The 19,017-nt window shown below is 43.2% G+C and overlaps 2 protein-coding genes across 2 annotated transcripts; both read right to left on the bottom strand.

Annotated features, from left to right (window-relative positions):
- Positions 1-7,426: 7,426 nt before the first annotated feature.
- LOC133253386 (interferon omega-1-like) lies at positions 7,427-8,198 on the bottom strand. Its single transcript, XM_061427031.1, has one exon. The coding sequence runs from the start codon at positions 8,129-8,131 to the stop codon at positions 7,544-7,546; it is 588 nt and encodes a 195-aa protein (XP_061283015.1). The 5' UTR covers positions 8,132-8,198; the 3' UTR covers positions 7,427-7,543.
- Positions 8,199-17,439: 9,241 nt separating this feature from the next.
- LOC133252526 (interferon omega-1-like) lies at positions 17,440-18,259 on the bottom strand. Its single transcript, XM_061425171.1, has one exon. The coding sequence runs from the start codon at positions 18,146-18,148 to the stop codon at positions 17,495-17,497; it is 654 nt and encodes a 217-aa protein (XP_061281155.1). The 5' UTR covers positions 18,149-18,259; the 3' UTR covers positions 17,440-17,494.
- Between the last annotated feature and the right edge of the window lie 758 nt (positions 18,260-19,017).

The raw sequence follows: 19,017 nt of genomic DNA, 5'->3' as shown, positions 1-19,017 counted from the left end.
TTTTTTTCCCTAATTACTCCCACCATGAAATTTTGACAATACATTTATGCTGTGGATCCATCTTTGTACTCCATGCATATCTTTATACATAGAAAAGGAAAGTGCAAAGCTTCCTTGTTGTATTCACCCTAGGGTTAACAATGCCATAAAATGAAAGGTGTACAATAAATGTAAAAGCTGCTGAGTTTTATTTAACTTTATGAATGAGTTTGAAGAATGACTTTTAATGGAGAATATTTACTTATATAAATAGTAATGTACCAAATTACATATTCATATGAAATTCATATAAAAATATATAATAATACCACAGTATAGATAGACTTAAAAATCTTTCAAAACTCAAAATCATTGAAAATCTTAGATTATTTTCTTCATATTTATTTTGAAGTACTTTTAACTTTGTTACATTTCAGAAATCAATTTTTAATTCCCTGTCTGCTGAATATTCATCTAAATTTTATAACATTTCTTTCTGTTTAGCTCTTGACATTCTTATGGATGTTCTTAACGACTTTGATAGGAATAAATAATATAGGACCATGATACCAATCCAATGGAGGAGAGCGAAGAAGAACTAAAGAGCCTCTTGTTGAGGGTGAAAGAGGAGACTGAAAAAGCTCACATAACACTCAACATTTAAAAACCTAAGCTTCTGACATCTGTGGCAAAGAGATGGGGGAAGAGTGGAAACCGTGACACATTTTCTTTTCTTGGTCTCCAAAATCACTGTGGACATTGAGTGTAGCTACAAAATTAAAAGACACTTGCTCCTTGGGAGAAAAGCTATGACAGAGCTAGACAGCATGTTAAAAAGAGTAAACATCACTTTGACAACAAACGTCTGTATAGTCAAAGCTACGGTGTTTCCAATAGTCTTGTTTGGATGTGAGAGGTGGACCATAAAGAAGGCGAGTGCAGGAGAATCAGTGCTTTCAAATTATGGTGCTGGAGAAGACTCTTGAGAGTCCCTTGGATAGCAAGGAGATCAAACCAGTCAAGAATGAAGCTCCAATATGTAAGTAAATGTTAGTTGCTCAGTCATGTCTCATCTTTGTGACCCCATGGACCGTAGCCAGCCAGTTGCTCTTCTGTCCATGGAATTCTCTAGGCAAGAATACTGGAGTAGGTTGCCATTCCCTTTTCCGGTGATCTTCCTGACCCAGGGATCAAACCCGAGTCTCCCACACTTGCAGGTACATTCTTTACCATCTGAGCTACCAGGGAAGCCCTGTACTTTGGCCATCTGATGTACAGAGCCAACTCATTGGAAAAGACCCTGATGCTGGGGAAGATTGAGGGCAGGAGGAGAAGGGGGCTATAGAGGAGGAAATGTTTGGATGGCATTACCAACTCAATGGTTATGGATTTAAGCAAACTCCAGCAGATAGTGAAGGACAGGGAATCCTGGCGTGCTGCTGTCGATGGGGTCGCAAAGAGTCAGACAGGATTGAGCACAGGATTTAGCAACTCAAAAATAGCAATAAAATATCCTTCCCTTGAGCCCTGGACAGTGTGCTTCTCCAGGCAGCTGTAGGAGGGCCAAGAGCTCTTTTACTTGAGTTCCTTTGGGATGCCCACTTTGGAGAGTTTGCAGTTCTGGGCTCTGCAGATCGTCAGGGTGCAGCATCCTCAGTGAGTCTTTTGATACTGATTTACTATTGGGGTAAAACACTTTTTGTTTTCACAGTGCTGAGAGCTGGAGAGGGAGTCTTGTAGTCCTGCCATCGACAGTGTTCTCTGGTTGGGAGCTCGGAACCTTGCATTTTCCAAGCCTTCCCTAGAGTTTTTTGTTTTATTTTACAGGAAGGATTCCATTTACTGAAGGACTTCAGGCGAGGAGTCAGCGAGTTGGGGTTGAATTTACAGATTTAAGTCCCTTCTGGTACCATCCAGCAACAGCTCAGAGACAGGGAACCTGGTGGTGGTGATGGGACCTCTGGAAGATGTCCAGGATGTCCTGGGGGTGAGTCAGAGCACGGCCACCACCAGGGCCAAGGCTCGGGGAGCTGTTACTTCCTGCCTTAAGAATATTTATCCCTGTACAGATTAAACTAAAAAAAAATATTTCCTGGCCTATTCATGGATAATAAGAAAAAAAAATTTAGAACATGAAACCAATAGATTTCTTCTTGAACAAGTTGGCAGGAAAACTCAGGAATTAAGGGGAAATATTTTAATTCTCAAGATACTGAAATTTACTGGCTTTCACCAAAACATGAAGTTAAGCAAATTGGTTAATTTCACTGCCCCCTCTCTGACTGTTACTGATTAAAGGAATGGTTCATGCAAATATTTGGATCAAGCCATGGATAGGGAACAATTGGCTAAATGGCTAAATGATTTTTAAAATATCCAAGTGTTTTTCAAAATATATTAAAATAAAAATTATTTTAGGTATATTTTTCCCATTATCCCTTGGGAAGAACCAGAAGGCAGAGCATTCTCCCCTGTTGCCTCATTTTTCTTGCTGTTTCCTTTCGTTCATCAGTACTCTTAATGTCCTTTAGATGTCCTTTAGATGGGCCATCATTCCTCTCTCTGATTCAGACTCTACACTTTTTACTTGTGAGTGCAGATTATCAGTTTTCTTTCTGAAGAAGGGGGTTGAGAGTAATTACACATGACAATTTCTTCTCTGTCATGTATGCTTTGAATGTGAAATATTTACATACAACCTCAACTAGTGGACTGCAGGCGCTAAATGTGCCATGCCCTGGGTCTTGGTTCAGGCTGCTCTAACAGGTCCCAGAGTCTGGTGGCTCATCAGTGATAGAAATTTATTTGTCACAGTCCTGGGGGCTGCGAGTGTGAGCTCAGGGTGCCAGCAGGGTGGAGTTCTGGTGAGAACCCTCTTCGGGGTTGCAGACTGCCAGCGTCTCTCTATGTCCTCACATGGTGAGGAGCAGCGAGGAAGCCAAGTATCTTGTGAGCCTCATGAAGACAGTAATCCTGTGCATGAGGAATCCCCTCTCATAATCTCCTCTAACCCTAATGATTTCTCTAATATCCCACTTCCTGATATGATCACATGGTGGGGGTAGATTTTAATATATGAATTTTGGGAACACACACATTCAACCTGTAACATGGTAACAAGAAGATACTGTGGCATTGTGTTTATTGCAGATTCATTAGACTATATTTCATTCTTGATATTTATTTGAGGATAACACATTCCTTGATGCTGTCATCCCTTATTATGGCTCATTCATCCTGAATTGATTACTAATTAAATGTTACAATGCTACTGGGAACATGATTACCAAGAACTTGCCAAACAAATTCCACAGACTTTCAGTCTTTATAAAAAATGATGTTGACACCAATTACAAATTCCTTAACCCTTAAAAGGGACACTTAATCCTTCCAACATAGTTGAACCTGAGTTGTAAATATTCTCATTTCCAGGAGCCACCTGCTAAGACTTTATTTGAATAAAACAATCTAATAAGAAAATGGCAAGTCCAGGTTTCAAAAACTATTATGTCATATTCCAAACTTCACCTCCCTATCTGTACCATAAACACTGTGCAAATTGTATGTATTGAACCATCGCTTATTTTCCTATTTCACTAACACACATTGTGCCTTTGTATTCCTTACCTTGCTTTTACAGTACTCTATATTTTCATTAGTTTATCGTCTACCTCCAAATTTCTAGATGAATTGAGCAATAGACAAAGTATCCTGATTATTTTATGTAATAAGCAAAATGAAATTATCAACTGGTAATTCTTTCTGAGAGTCTAAATGTGACTGACAAAGTTAATATTTCTAATAATTATAAAATATCATATTTAACTGTCCAAGATGATTCATATAGATTGCTCGATTAACCATCACCATAAACTTGAGATGCATGATAGATAAGACCCTTGAGAATTATAGCCATTGCAAGAGATTGGATTACAAACATTTCAGTGAGTCTCTGTAGGAAACAGGCTTCCCTGGTGGGAGAGAATCTTTCAGTGGATTAAAGAATCCACGTGTCCATGCAGGAGAGGGGTGTTAGATCCTGGATTGGGAAGGTCCTCTGGAGGAGGAAATAGCAACACACTCCAGTATTGTCTGGGAACTCCCATACAGAGAAGCCTGGCAGGCTACAGTCCATGGGGTCACAAAGTCGAATAAGACTTAGCAACTAAACAATGAGAACAACTGTAGAAAACACCAAGCTGACAGGGCTCTTGTGGATTTAGGTTAAAAACAATGCTACCAAATTACATGAGTATGGGAAATGACTGGAAGAATAGAAGACGACATATGCTAACAGTTGAAATGTTAGGGATGGAGCAGAGCATCCCCGTTGCCATCAGCAGGGAGACCAGACTTTCAGAAATTCAGCACTTCAGCTGGGTCTCAGTGAAACAGCTCAGGTCCTGCACTAAGCTAAGTTCTCCAAGTTCCCTTCGCTGCGCCCCAGCGGCCAGGATGTGCACCTGAACTCTCAGTAATGCACGGGACGCACCTCCAGGTCCAGCGCCGTGAACTCCCGTGCAGGATCCAGGGAGAACCGAGGAGTCCCGGTAGACAAGAGCCTTGACCCGGCGAGGCGCCGCCATAGCCAAGCGAGCCCGTGGGGCCGCGGGAGCAGTGAGGAGGCTTCCTTTTTGGTCCCACTGCCCAGGGGAGCTTTAATGCTACTTTGCTCAGATTCTTAGATTTCTGCACCTGCCCTCATGTCCACCCTCCCCTTCCTAGGAGGAGATTTTGGCCAGAGTGGTTTACACCGGGCCGTTTATGCTGCGATTGATGGCTGGAAAATAGAGCATGTTGTGAAGTATTTTCAAATTCAGGATTGTTTCTGGGGAGAAAGACTAATTCTTTCAGGGATTCAGGGAAAGAGAAAGGCACCTGAAGTCTGGACAGGAATCTATGAGATATTCGGACCCTCCAGTGTGAAGACTTGGGACAAGACTGAGACTTAATTTAAAGGGAAAATTATTTCATTTAATATTAATATCAATGGTTAATTTCTCTTGCAATGTTAACTGGTTAAAAAATATTTCAAAATTTATAGTGAAAGCCGTTCAGTCATGTCTGACTCTTTGTGACCCCATGGATTATATAGTCCATGGAATTCTCCAGGCCAGAATACTAGATCAGATCAGATCAGATCTGATCAGATCAGTCACTCAGTCGTGTCCGACTCTTTGCAACCCCATGAATCACAGCACGCCAGGCCTCCCTGTCAGAATACTAGAGTGGGTAGGAATTCCCTTCTCCACGGATCTTCCCAACCCAGGGTTCAAACTCAGTCTCCCACATTGCAGGCAGATTCTTTACCAGATGAGCCATTAGGGAAGCCTAAGAATACTGGAGTGAAGCCTATTCCTTCTCCAAGGTAATCTTCCTGACCCACTCATCGACCTGGGGGTACCTGCATTGCAGGCAGATTCTTATAATTTATAATTAATTACAAATAACTTAAACTTTATAAGTCTTAAGTATCAAGTTAAGATATTTTCTCTAAGACAAAACAAAATGTTGTTCTTGGCTTCAGTAGAAACAAAATTATCAGTAATGTTTCCAAAATTGCTTCCTAGTTTATCTCACTTCATTGTATGAGCCGTATTTGACTAACAATGCCAAAGAATGCTAAAACTACCTCACAATTACACTCATCTCACACGCTAGTAAAGTAATGCTCAAAATTCTCCAAGCCAGACTTCAGCAATACATGAACCATGAACTTCCAGATGTTCAATGTGGTTTTAGAAAAGGCAGAGGAACCAAAGATCAAATTGCCAACATCTGCTGGATCATTGAAAAAGAAGAGAGTTCCAGAAAAACATCTGTTTCTGCTTTATTGACAATGCCAAAGCCTTTGACTGTGTGGATCGTAATAAACTGTGGAAAATTCTTCAAGAGATGGGCATACCAGACCACTTACCTGCCTTTGAGAAACCTGTATGCAGGTCAGGAAGCAACAGTTACAACTGGACATGGAACAACAGAGTGGTTCCAAATAGGAAAAGGAGTCTGTCAAGGCTGTATATTGTCACCTTGCTTATTTAACTTATATGCAGAGTACATCATGAGAAACACTGGGCTGGAGGAAGCACAAGCTGGAATCTAGACTGTGGGGAGAAATATCAATACCCTTAGATATGCAGATGACACCACCCTTATGGCAGAAAGTGAAGAACTAAAGAACCTCTTGATGAAAGTGAAAGAGGAGAGTGAAAAAGTTGGCTTAAAACTTAACATTCACAAAACTAAGATCATGGCATCTGGTCCCATCACTTCATGGCAAATAGATGGGGAAACAGTGGCTGACTTTATTTTTCTGGGCTCCAAAATCACTGCAGATGGTGATTGCAGTCATGAAATTAAAAGAAGCATGCTCCTTGGAAGGAAAGATATGACGAACCTGGACAGCATATTAAAAAGTAGAGATGTTACTTTGTCAACAGAGGTCCATCTAGTCAAGGCTATGGTTTTTCCAGTGGTCATGTATGGATGTGAGAGCTGGACTATAAAGAAAGCTGAGCACTGAAGTATTGATGCTTTTGAACTGTGGTGTTGGAGAAGACTCTTGAGAGTCCCTTGGACTACAGGGAGATCCAACCAGTCCATCTTAAAGAGATCAGTCCTGGGTGTTCATTGAAGGGACTGATGCTGAAGCTGAAACTCCAATATTTTGGTTACCTGATGAGAAAAGCTGACTCATTTGAAAAGACCCTGATCCTGGGAAAGATTGAGGGCAGGAGGAGAAGGGGACAACAGAGGATGAGATGGCTGGATGGCATCACCAACTCAATGGACATTAGTTTGGGTGGACTCTGGGAGTTGGTGATGGACAGGGAGGCCTGGCGTTCTGCAGTTCATGGGGTTGCAAAGAGTTGGACATGACTGACTGAACTGAACTGAACTGATGACCCAGTAATTATCGTAAATAATTAATTTCAGTTTACAAAATCCCTTTTTCTCTCATTTCTTTCAAACAAGGGTCTTCCCTTGTGGCTCAGACAGTAAGGAATCTGCCTGAAATGCAGATTCCAGATTCCATCCTTGGTTGGGAAGATCCCCTGTAAATGGCAACATACTCCAGTAGTCTTGCCTTGATCATCCCATGGACAGAGGAGGCTGGTGGGCTACAGTCTATGGGGTCACAAAAGAGTCAGACTTTACCAAGCAACTAAACATAAAATGGTAAAAAATTCAAGAAGTTCACCTTGATAATATTTAATAAATAAAACATTGTTACAAATATAATGAAATAAAAATGTGAATGTATTTGTTAAATTTTAATACAGTGTAAACAAAAATATTTTATGTGGAAAAATGAATATGAGGAGACAAAAGAATAAATATAACAAAATAAATAAGCAAACAAACAATACAATCAGGGCAGTCTTCACTTCAGGACTGATGGACCTGCAGCCAAAAAAATTTATATATATTCATTTACTACTGACAAAGTATTGGCTGAAGTAATTCAATAAATTTTGTGGCTAAAGGAGAAATTAGAGTCTTCTGAAATGGCCGCAAATGAGTGTGCAAAGATGATGGGGCATCTCAGTCAGTGAGAGTCATGTCAAGGTGAGTTCAGGTCTCCATCCATCATTCTTAACCTGTCTTGCAAGCTGGTTGATGAAGACAAGGATCTCATGATTTCCACTCTGATGATTTCCCAGGCACAGTCGCTGTATTCCTTCTCTTGCAGGTAGACATGGATTCCCTGGAAGTACCTCTTCACGGCCAGTGTGGGGCCCATCCTTCCCAGGGCAGAGTCTTCCTCTCCCATCACCTGCCCCAGGCAGGCATCCAGGTCATCCAGCTGCTGATGGAGTCCAGTGAGGAGCTGCTCCAGGAGGGTGGTGTCCCAGGCAGCAGAGGAGCGCTCTGTGTGGAAGAGGTTGAAGGTCTGCTGGAGCATCTCATGGAGCACAGAGATGGCCTGGGCCTCCTGGAGCTGGCTGCCCTCCACCATTTCCTGGGGGAAAGCGAAGTCTTTTCTGTCCTGCAGACAGAAGCGAGGGGAGAGTCTCCTCATTTGGCCCAGGAGCCTGAGGTTCTGCCTGCCAACCAGCACGTGGTTCTGAGACAGGTCACAGCCCAGGGATCCTCCAGAGCTGTAGCTGACCAGCACCAGGGCCATCAGTAGAGAGAGCACGAAGGCCATGGGGAAGATGAGGCTGCTGCTGGGCTGGCTGAGATGGCGTCTGGTGGAACCTTGAGGTAGGTTCTCTGATGCCATGCTTTCCAAGCAAGGCCATTAAATAGAGAACACAGCAATTTTCATTTTCTAGTCATTTCTATACACTTTTACTTCCTTTTTTGATTTTCATGTATTTATTCTGAATATGGTCAAAGAAATTGTCAACAGTCTAACTCTTAATTTTATCTATTTCCCAATAACTTAAAATGTACCCATCCAAATGGATATTTATCAATCAAATGAGAAAGGTCTTTGTCTTACATCAGAAATGATGTAGGTTTCTTAGTACAAACATTATGACTCTTTCTCTTTCATATGTAAATGTAGCTCTTCTCTGTTCCATGAACAGATCTTTGGCCCTGATCCTAGGCTCAATTTCTGTTTCTTACTGTACTTAGGAAGGCAGGCTCTGTATTTATCAGGGATTTACCACGTCACTCTAGCAAAGAAACTGTTTGAAACAAAGGATGGGTTTTCTTGAGTGTTTGATTTAGAGAAGAGGCTGATTATTGTGAGTCCATGAGCTCCTCCCATGTTTCTTTTCCTTCTAGAACACGTTCCTGCAGGTCCATGTGGTTGTGCTTCAGGGAACCACGAAGGCAGGACTATTACAGACATCACGCTTGCTTTCACCATTTTCGTACTGGAGACCTATTGTCCATTGCTGGCCCGGCCATTACCCCTACCAAGAATTCTGGTTCTTCTCAGATAATATGGGTGGGGAGACTCTAATTCTAGGATAATTGTATTTCCCCAGCAGCACCTCACTCACATGGGAGAGATCACATGGAGCCACCCCCTGTCCTCCGGAGTGACAGAGTCCCCTTGCTCACCTGCTGGGCTCCCTCCCTTAGGGCAGGCTCACCACATCCTGAGGACTCAAAAATCTCCTTTCTGTGGAGGGCTCATTTACTTGTGAAAATAAATCATCTTCTTGAACCATCACCTCTCACCTGCAGTGTTTGTGTGAAGGACCCTAGTTCTCAGTGGTGACCTCCTCTTCTCTGACCCGTTTCCCCAGGTGTCCAAAGTGTCAGCAAAGCTCAGTCCTTGAGAGCAAAAGTGAGTTTGTGCAAGTTGGTGGAGGAATTTCCAACTGCAGTTATTTTGCTTTTAGTAGATAAATAATATCTACCCTGCTAAGTATAGTTTTTATTATTCAACTCTTTTACTTAAACTGTTCGACGCTTGTTCTGCTCAAACTTTCTGAGCTGGAGGATGGAGATTCAGTATTGGTGTTGTCTCTTGTTGGAAGCTTATGTCACAGAATCTAGTGAGTTACAGTTGTTCATTCAGGCAGTTGATTCCACCAGGCATCTCTGTTCCTCTGTCTCTGTTCCTCTGAGAATGCAGGGCAGTGAGACCCAGCCTACTAGATCAGGAGAAGTAGTCTTCCTTCCTTGAGTGTAATTTTTCATTTAAACTTTTTATATTCACTTAGTGACTTCTTTTGGGTAGGCTCTGGGAGTTGGCAGGAGAAGGCAATGGCACCCCACTCCAGTACTCTTGCCTGGAAAATCCCATGGACGGCGGAGCCTGGAAGGCTGCAGGCCATGGGGTCGCTGAGGGTCGGACACGACTGAGTGAATTCACTTTCACATTTCACTTTCATGCATTGGAGAAGGAAATGGCAACCCACTCCAGTGTTCTTGCCTGGAGAATCCCAGGGACAGGGGAGCCTGGTGGGCTGGCTGCCGTCTCTGGGGTCGCACAGAGTCAGACACGACTGAAGCGACTTAGCAGCAGCTGTGAGTTGGTGGTGGACAGGGAGGCCTGGTGTGCTGCAGTTCATGGGGCTGCAAAGAGTCGGACACGTCTAAGCGACTAAACTGAACTGAACTGACTGAGTTATTGGGCAAGATTTGTCTCATTGCTCCTGTTGTGGTTGCAATTCATGATGACGTAAGAACAACAAAGGGAAGTAAAGAAAGCCAGAGGGGCTGTATCTCTATCACTTTCAAGACGTCAGATTTTTTTGTTTCTCTTTGCAACTTTTCTAGAAAGTAAAAGTGCACAGTTTTTTTTGTGGGCAACAAGAAAACAAGAGTAAGTCTCAATGTCATGAATATGAAAGAAGAGAAGTGGTTTTCCCCTGACCCAGCATGCATTGGAGAAGGAAATGGCAACCCACTCCAGTGTTCTTGCCTGGAGAATCCCAGGGATGGGGGAGCCTGGTGGGCTGCCGTCTATGGGATCGCACAGAGTCGGACAGGACTGAAGCGACTTAGCAGCAGCAGCAGCAGCAGCGGTGACGTATTCTGAGTTAGCAAACTGCAGTGCAGCACAGCTGGGGACAAGTCTGAGGCAGAGGGAAACGATGAGGCCAGTGTGAACAACAGAAAGGCTGGGACAGGGCTGCTTCTTACAGAAGCTCAAAGGACAAGTCCTTGATCGGTTGACTGCTGTCAGCTTTGTAAGACCAGCCTCCTAATTTTTCTTTTCTTTAATCAACATTTGGTCAGTATAAGGGGAGAAGGAAGAAGTCATACTCACCAGCTCACAAGAGACAGACAATCAGAGCCCCAGTTGCTTGAACACTAATCCTCTCTGGCAGGGTTGACAAAACCAGCCTTGCTGAGCATCTGCGTAGGTGATAAATCCACTTGGGCAAAGAGAATATGCTTTGAAACAACTAAAATGAAAGGGAAGTAAATGATTCCAAAAGATCCTGATATTAGTCTAGCTAATAGTAGTTATGACATTAAAAATAATAACTGAATTTTGTTGATTACTAATCCTAATGATCTCCCTAATATTCCAGCTCTTGATACTATCACACTGATGGGTTGGGTTTCTCTGGGCTTTTAAAGACTTTTTAAAATATTTATTTCATGTGTTTATTTGGCTGAGGCATGTCTTAGTCGATGTATGCTGGATCTTGGATCTTGGTTGCTTCGTGCAGGATCTTTACTTAAGCCATGGGAAGTCTTGCTTGCCATGCAGAACCTAGTTTCCTGACCAGAGATCCAGCTCAGGCTCCCTGCTTTGGGAGCATGGAGTCCTGGCCCCTGGAGCATCAGGGAAGTCAAGGGGTAGGGTTTCAATATATGAATTTGGAGAACACACACACATTCAGTCCGTAACACGGTAGTAAGAGATACCAAGGTATTGTGTTTATGGCAAGGATTCATTAGGATCTATTTCATTCTTGATATTATTGAGGAATAAGAACACATTCCCTGATGCTGCCCTCACTTCTCATGGCACATCCATCCTGAATTGATTACTAATTAAATGTTACAAGACTACTGTGGACATGATTACCAAGGACCTGCCAGACAAATTCCACAGACTATGTGTTTATCAAAAATGACAGTGACAACAACTACAAACTCCTTAGCCTTTGTGAGGGACTCATGCAATCCTTCCAACGTAGTTGAAACTGAGTTAATATCTTTGCTTTGAAGAGCCTCCTGCTAAGACTTTATTTGAATAAAATAATCTAACAGTGAAATGGCAAATCCAGTTTTTGAAAACCTAGTGTGTCAGATTACACACTGCTGATGTAGACTGTCACACCTGCGCACACCGCATGTGCTGAGCCCTCACTTAATTTCCTGTTTTATTTGTAACACGAGATGCACCCTTGTTGTTTCATACCTCGATGCTACAAACCTCTTGTTTCCATCAGTTCACATCTACCTCCAATTCTAGATAAGCTGATTGATTTACAACATGTCTGATTATTTTGTATAAGAAGCAGAATGCAATTATCAACTAGTAGTTCTTACTGAAAGTCTAAATGTGATTGACAAAATTAATAATTCTAATAATTATAAAATAATCATATTTAACTGTCCAAGATGATTCATATAGATTGTTCAATGAATCCTCACCATAAATTGGAGATACATGATGGACAAGATCCTTATGAGTTATGACCCCAGCAGGAGATTGGATTACAAACATTTCAGTGAATCCTCTGTAGAAAACACCAAGCTGATGGCTTTGTGAATGTAAGTAAAAAAACTACTTAAATCTTTTGAGAGGGTAACAGACAGGAAGGCCAGGGGTCTCCAAACAGAGGAAACAGGCTGCAAATGTCAGACACTTTCTTTGTCTCTCTTCAGTGGCAGGAGGAAACAAACTAGTCTTAGATTTGTTCCCCTTCTCCATACACATTTAGAAAGAGGTTTCTCTTAAACTTCTGTGTGTCCATAATGACACCTGGTTCCACCTGAACTGAACTTTTCCCAAACCTTGAGCTAACCAATGCATTTTTCTAATGGAAATGTTTGTCTTAAGCTGATAATGTACTGTGTATTTACTCTAGACTCTGTGTTCAAGTCAGTTCCACCTAAAGGCTCAGAACCGACTTGACAAACCAGTATGTTACACTCATAGAGTGTTCTCCTAATCTGTGTTAATGATACTGTATATTTGTTTGAAAATCTGCCTTTCTTCAAGATTCATGTCAATCGTTTTATGGCCAGGGATGACTCATCTGGTGCCAATGTTGTCTCATGCATGTTGTGGGTGAGGGGCCTGGTGCCATCCTCTGAGTTTTGAGACATTTCCTTTCTCTAATTAGCAGAATGCTAGTAGCTAGTAGCTATATAGGAGAAGGCAATGGCACCCCACTCCAGTACTCTTCCCTGGAAAATCAAATGGACGGAGGAGCCTGGTAGGCTGCAGTTCATGGGGTTGCTAAGAGTCAGACACGACTGAGTAACTTCACTTTGACTTTTCACTTTTCTGCATTGGAAGCAACCCACTCCAGTGTTCTTGCCTGGAGAATCCCAGGGACGGGGGCTGCCATCTCTGGGGTTGCACAGAGTCAGACACGACTGAAGCGACTTAGCAGCAGCAGCAGCAGTTGCTATATAACATCTGGCTGAAGACTAGCACAGGGCACTCTTTCTGCCCCCTTCTGATGTCTATGTCAGAAGCTTTCTCTATCTCTTTTATACTTTAATAAAACTTTATTACACAAAAGTTCTCAGCGATCAAGCCTCGTCACTGGCCCTGAATTGAATTCTTCTTGGAGGCCAAGAATCCTGGTGTCTTTCGTGGTTCAGCAACAAACTTTTGCTTCCGAATTATATGAATTTGGGAAATGACAGAATAGAAGACCACCTAAGCTAACCGGTCAAATGTGAGGGATGGAGCAGAGCCCCCCCATTGCCATCAGCAGGGAGACCAGGAGTTCAGAAATTCAGCCCTTCACCTGGGCCTCTGTGAAACAGTTCAGGTCGTGCAGTAGTAATCTCCTGAGCCCTCCAAACTCCTTTTGCTGCGCCCCAGCGGCCGGGAGGGGGCGCCCGATGTCTCAGTAACTGACAGACCGGCACCGCCCACCCAGCGGGACCCGCCTCCAGGTACAGCGCTGCCAGCTGGGGCATCAGATCCACGGGGACAACTCGCGGGTCGCCGTGGGCAGGAGCCGCGACAGGAGCGAGGCGCCGCCGGGGCCCAGGGAGAGCTTGGGGCCGCGGGAACAGAGAGGAAACTTCCTTTTCGGGCACCACTGCCCAGGCGAGCTTTGCGCCGCGTCGCTCAGAGCCTTTGATTTCTGCACCTCCAAATTCTAGATAAGCTACCATTGCGTCCATCCTCCCCTTCCTGGGAGAACATTTTAGCCAGAGCGGTTCCACCGATGCCCTTTTATGCCGCGATTGACGACTGGAAATCACAGCATGTTGTGGTATGTTTTCGGATTCAGAATTGTTGTGGAGTGAGTAAAAGTCGTTCAGTCTGTCTGACTCTTTGCGACCCCATGGACTATACAGTCCATGGAATTCTCCAGGCCAGAACACTGAAGTGGGTAGCCTTTCCCTTCTCCAGGAGACCTTCCCAACTCAGGGATTGAACCCAGGTCTCCCTCATTGCGGGCAGATCTTTACCAGCTGAGCCACAAGGGAAGCCCTTGTTTATGGGGAAAAGGAGTAATTCAGGGAAAGGGGAAAGGTATCTACAATCTGGACAGGAATCTACTAGATATTGGGACCCTCCAGTGGGAAGACTTGGGGACAAAACTGAGACTTGAAATGAAGCTCCTTGGTACAGGGAAAATTATTTCATTTAACATTAAATGGTTAATTTCTCCTGTAATGTTAATTGGTTGGAAGATGTTTTAAAATGTATAAGTCTTCAACTCACATCAAATTCAAATATTTTCCTTATGCCACAACAGTACTTTAAGTTCCTGGCTTTAATGGAAGCAAAATCATCAGTAATGTTTTCAATATTACTTCTTTGTATATCTCTCTTCATCTGATCGAAAGCCATATTTGACAAACTTATGACCCAGTAACTACTTTGAATAACTCATCTCAGTTTACAAAATCCTTTTTTCCTCTCATTTCTTTTAACCAAAGGTCATATTAAGCATTTTTTTTAGTCAGTTTGTCATGGGAGAGTTTCATTAACTTTTCAAAATGTCTTCTCATATGGATAAGTTGTTTAAAAAATTGCAATTAAAATGCTTTTGATTTCAGCATAATGTGTGCTCAGTAGACACCAACTGTGAAATAGGCAGTTGGGCATATGATTCCAGCATGTGTCTTTGGAAGACATCATCATCAAGATAGATTTTTAAAGGCCTGAAAACTAGAGCAGGTCATGACCTAGTTCATCAATTTGAACAGAAGACAGTTCTGGACCCTGAACACAGGAAAACCACAAGTGTCTTTGTCACAAATGAAACTCAGACTGGATAGCAGCCAGATGGCAGGAGTGCAGTGTGAGTGTGGCGCCTGGGATCTGGTTGAGGACCTTGCAATCTGTGTGTCTTCTAGCTGGAGATCACGGAGTTTGACTGAAAATGAATGATGACCTTCTTTACGTGAGTAAAGTGACAGTGCAGGAGCAGTGGGTGCGTCTGTGTGGATCAGAAATTCACAGGGAAGCTGCGCTTCCAGCGGATGTGATGGGGAAAGGCCGTCCTCTATCCTAGTGCAGCGGTCTTAGAACCAACGTCTCAGCTCCACAGCTCTTCTCCTCAACTCTACTCTGTGATGCTGGGGCTATAGTTCCTTCCAGTACATTTCTCCTTTGCCTGCGGATTGTTTTCCTTTCCCATACCAGTTCCAAGGGTGGACTAGAAGGCTGGAAGGAATTTTCTGTTTTCCTGACTGGAGTATGACTGATAACAACCACCATCAATTAGGAAAAGGAAAACTAATGGTTGCTGCTAGATGCTATGTGTCACCAGTCAGATTGGCAAAAACTAAAAAGGATGATAAGATCCTGTTTTGGTCAATGAGTGAGAACGTATAAGTGCTTATATGGTCTTGAATATGGATTAGTGTAGCCATTGTTGTCATGGACAGTTGGCAGTATGCATGTTTAAGGTTTATGTGTTTTGATCAATAAAATTGACTTCATGGTACCTTGTTCAGAGAAAGTCTCTCGCTTGGGTATAAGACACCTGCATACACTTGTAGCAGTCTCTCCTCAAAGGCACTAATTTCTGAGAAGGACCGACTCTAGGAGGGGACACTGCCGGCACTTAGGGACTGAAGTCTTCACGGAAAACAACTAGGATCAAACCCAGGACAGCCCAGGGCTGGAGAGCAGAGCCTCACCCTGCATGGCCCTGGCTCTTTTCTTCCTGCCTCTGCTTTGCTGCTGAAAGACTGAAACCCAACAGCGAGTTGAGAAGGTAAGTTTAGAAATGTCTTCAAGAAGTAGTAGAGTAGTACTCATACTAAAGAAGCAAGAAACATTATTAATGAGTCATGTGTGTGATATTCTGCAGTCCTATGAGATTTCTATGATTTCCCTATTATTCATTTTTATAGTAGATCAAAGCATTTTCTACTAATCCTTCTTTCTCAAAGAATTTCTATGAACTCCTAAGAATGCTTCTAGAAGTCTAAGATACTGAAATTGGAATTGTCTTCAGCATTGAGCACAGAAGAGTTCACAAACTGTGAAATTAGCACCCAAGTTAAATATTTTTACCAAGGACCTAGCATCTTTCCCGTGTTACCTTCCAGTCACTGCCTCAGGCCAGCTGTCCCATCTGCTCCCTGTGGGCAGCTACTCTGGGACTCACTGTCCTGATCATTACTGCCAGGCACTCTTTTATGCTTCTTGTAGTATGGGCTCATTGATCCTAACAGTAGTCCTATGAAAAACTACTCTTATTTTCCCCATATTAAAGAAGAGGATCAAGACAGCATGTGTGCCTGCGTGCATGCTAATTTGGTTCAGTCGTGTCCAACTCTTGTGACACATGGACTGTCGCCCACCAGGCTCTCTGTCCATGGGATTTTCAAGAAAGGATACGGGAGTGGGTTGCCATTTCCTTCTCCTTAGTGTTTGTGATATTTTGCAGGGTCACACTGCTGTTAAATAGCAGAGCTGCAATTCAAAGGCTTTGAAATTTCTAGAACTCTCCTTTCACTTGCGCTCTCTTCCAGTGATTTCCACTCAGAGAAACTTTGAACCAGAAACCACCCCAGAACAGAGCTCCTGTGTGGGAGGCAGTGAGGAGATTGTGTAAGGGAGTAGATTGTTCAGTAAAGCAGGACTGAGGGGAAGGTGGGAGGAAGAGTAACAGGTGTCGGGATCAGCCACTCAGCACCACATGTTGGCAACTTTTCTGGAGGAGATGAGTCTTCCCCCCAGATACTGACACCAACAGTTCCTTGCTGACTGGGTATAAATTAGTTTATCTGTGACTCCAGGACTAATTCATTTACCACAGTTTCAGAACTCCTTTATACCTTTTTTTTTTTGGAGGGGTGGAATGGAGGGCTGCCCTCCGTAGCCTGCAGAATCGTAGTTCCCTGAGCAGATATCCATGGCACCTGGGCTTCCTATACTGGAAGCGTGGAGTCCAAACCACTGGACTGCCAGGGAATTCCAGGAATTCCACCTTTTGACAATCAAGTCCTGAGAAGTAATAGAGCCATTCCATAGTATACAAGGGCAAATGCTATTCCACAATAGGTTTATGTAGACAAAATAAAGATTTAGGTCTTCAGAATGAAGAAACAAGTTTACCTTCATAAGAGTTTAATAAAAACAAATTAGAAGATTAAGGAGATGACCATGTTTTCTAAATTTTATTACAATGTAAACAAAAATTTTATATGAAAATATAAATATGATGAGATAAAATAATAAATGAAAATATGTACATAAGAAACATGAATAACATCAGGGCAGTCATCGCTATGCACTGATTCCTGTGCAGCTGAATAATTTTATACCTACTTGCTTATTACTACTGAAAAAGGATTTATTTATTTAATTCAATAAATATTGTGGCTAAAGCAGAATTCACAGTCTCTTAAATGGCTGCAGGTGAGCCTACAAGGGAGATGTAGCATCTTAGTCAGTAAAAGTCATATCAAGGTGAGTTCAGGTCTCCATCCATCATCTTAACCTTTCTCGCAAGCTGGCTGATGAAGAGAAGGATCTCATCATCTCCACTCTGACAATTTCCCAGGTGCAGTCACTGTATTCCTTCTCTTGCAGGTAGATATGGATGCCCTGGAAGTACCTCTTCACGGCCAGTGTGGGGCCCATCCTTCCCAGGGCAGAGTCTTCCTCTCCCATCACCTGCCCCAGGCAGGCGTCCAGGTCGTCCAGCTGCTGATGGAGTCCAGTGCGGAGCTGTTCCAGGAGGGTGGTGTCCCAGGCAGCAGAGGAGCGCTCTGTGTGGAAGAGGTTGAAGGTCTGCTGGAGCATCTCGTGGAGCACAGAGATGGCCTGGGCCTCCTGGAGCTGGCCGCCCTCCACCATTTCCTGGGGGAAAGCGAAGTCTTTTCTGTCCTGCAGACAGAAGCGAGGGGAGAGTCTCCTCATTTGGTCCAGGAGCCTGAGGTTCTGCCTGCCAACCAGCACGTGGTTCTGAGACAGGTCACAGCCCAGGGATCCTCCCGGGCCATAGCTGACCAGCACCAGGGCCATCAGTAGAGAGAGCACGAAGGCCATGGGGAAGATGAGGCTGCTGCTGGGCTGGCTGGGACGGCGTCTGGTGGAACCTTGAGGTAGGTTCTCTGATGCCATGCTTTCTAGCAAGGCCATTAAACAGGGAACATGATAGTTTTCATTTTCTAGTCATTTCTGTGCACTTTTACTTCCTTTTTTGATTTTCATTTATGTATTCACAGTATGATCGAAGAAAATGTCACCAATCTAAACTATTAATTTTTCCTACTTCCTGATAACTTCAAATGTACCCATCTAAATGGATATTTATCAATCAAATGAGAAAGGTCTTTGTCTTAAGTCAGAATTAATGGACATTTGTAATTATATACATTATTGCTCTTTGTCTCTCATGCATAAATGTTGCTCTCCTCTTATCCGTGAACACATCAGGAGCCCTGATATTAGGCCCCTTTTTCCCCTCTTACTTTACATAGGAATAGAGGCTCCCTCAGCTCTGTGGTTTCCGTATTTATTTAGGCATTTACCAGATCACTCTGTCAATTAAGTTCTTCAAAACAAATGCTGAGTTTTCTTGAGTGTTTGATTTAGAGAAGAGGCTGATTATTATGAGTCCATGAACTCCTCCCCTGTTTCTGTTCCTTCTGGAACACATTCCTGCAAGTCCATTTGGTTGTGCTTCAGGGAACCTGAGGTCAGGACTATTACAGATATCATCATTTTTTCCCACCATTTTCTTACTGGAGACTTGTTGTCCTCCACAGACTGGGCCAATACCCCCACCAGAATCCTGGTTCTTAGAGAACATTGGAGAGGAGACTCTCAATCCAGGATAATTGTATTTTCCCAGCAGCACCTCACTCACAAGGGAGAGATCACATGGAGCCACCCCCTGTCCTCTAGAGTGACAGAGTCCCTTCCTCCCCTTCTGGACTTCCTTTTTGAGGACAGGCTCACCACATCCTGTGGACTCGAAAATCTCCTTTCTGTGGAGGGCTTATTTG

The sequence above is a fragment of the Bos javanicus genome, chromosome 8 (genome assembly GCF_032452875.1).
Source record: "Bos javanicus breed banteng chromosome 8, ARS-OSU_banteng_1.0, whole genome shotgun sequence".
Lineage (NCBI taxonomy): Eukaryota > Metazoa > Chordata > Mammalia > Artiodactyla > Bovidae > Bos > Bos javanicus.
This window is presented reverse-complemented; position numbering and strand designations above follow the sequence as displayed.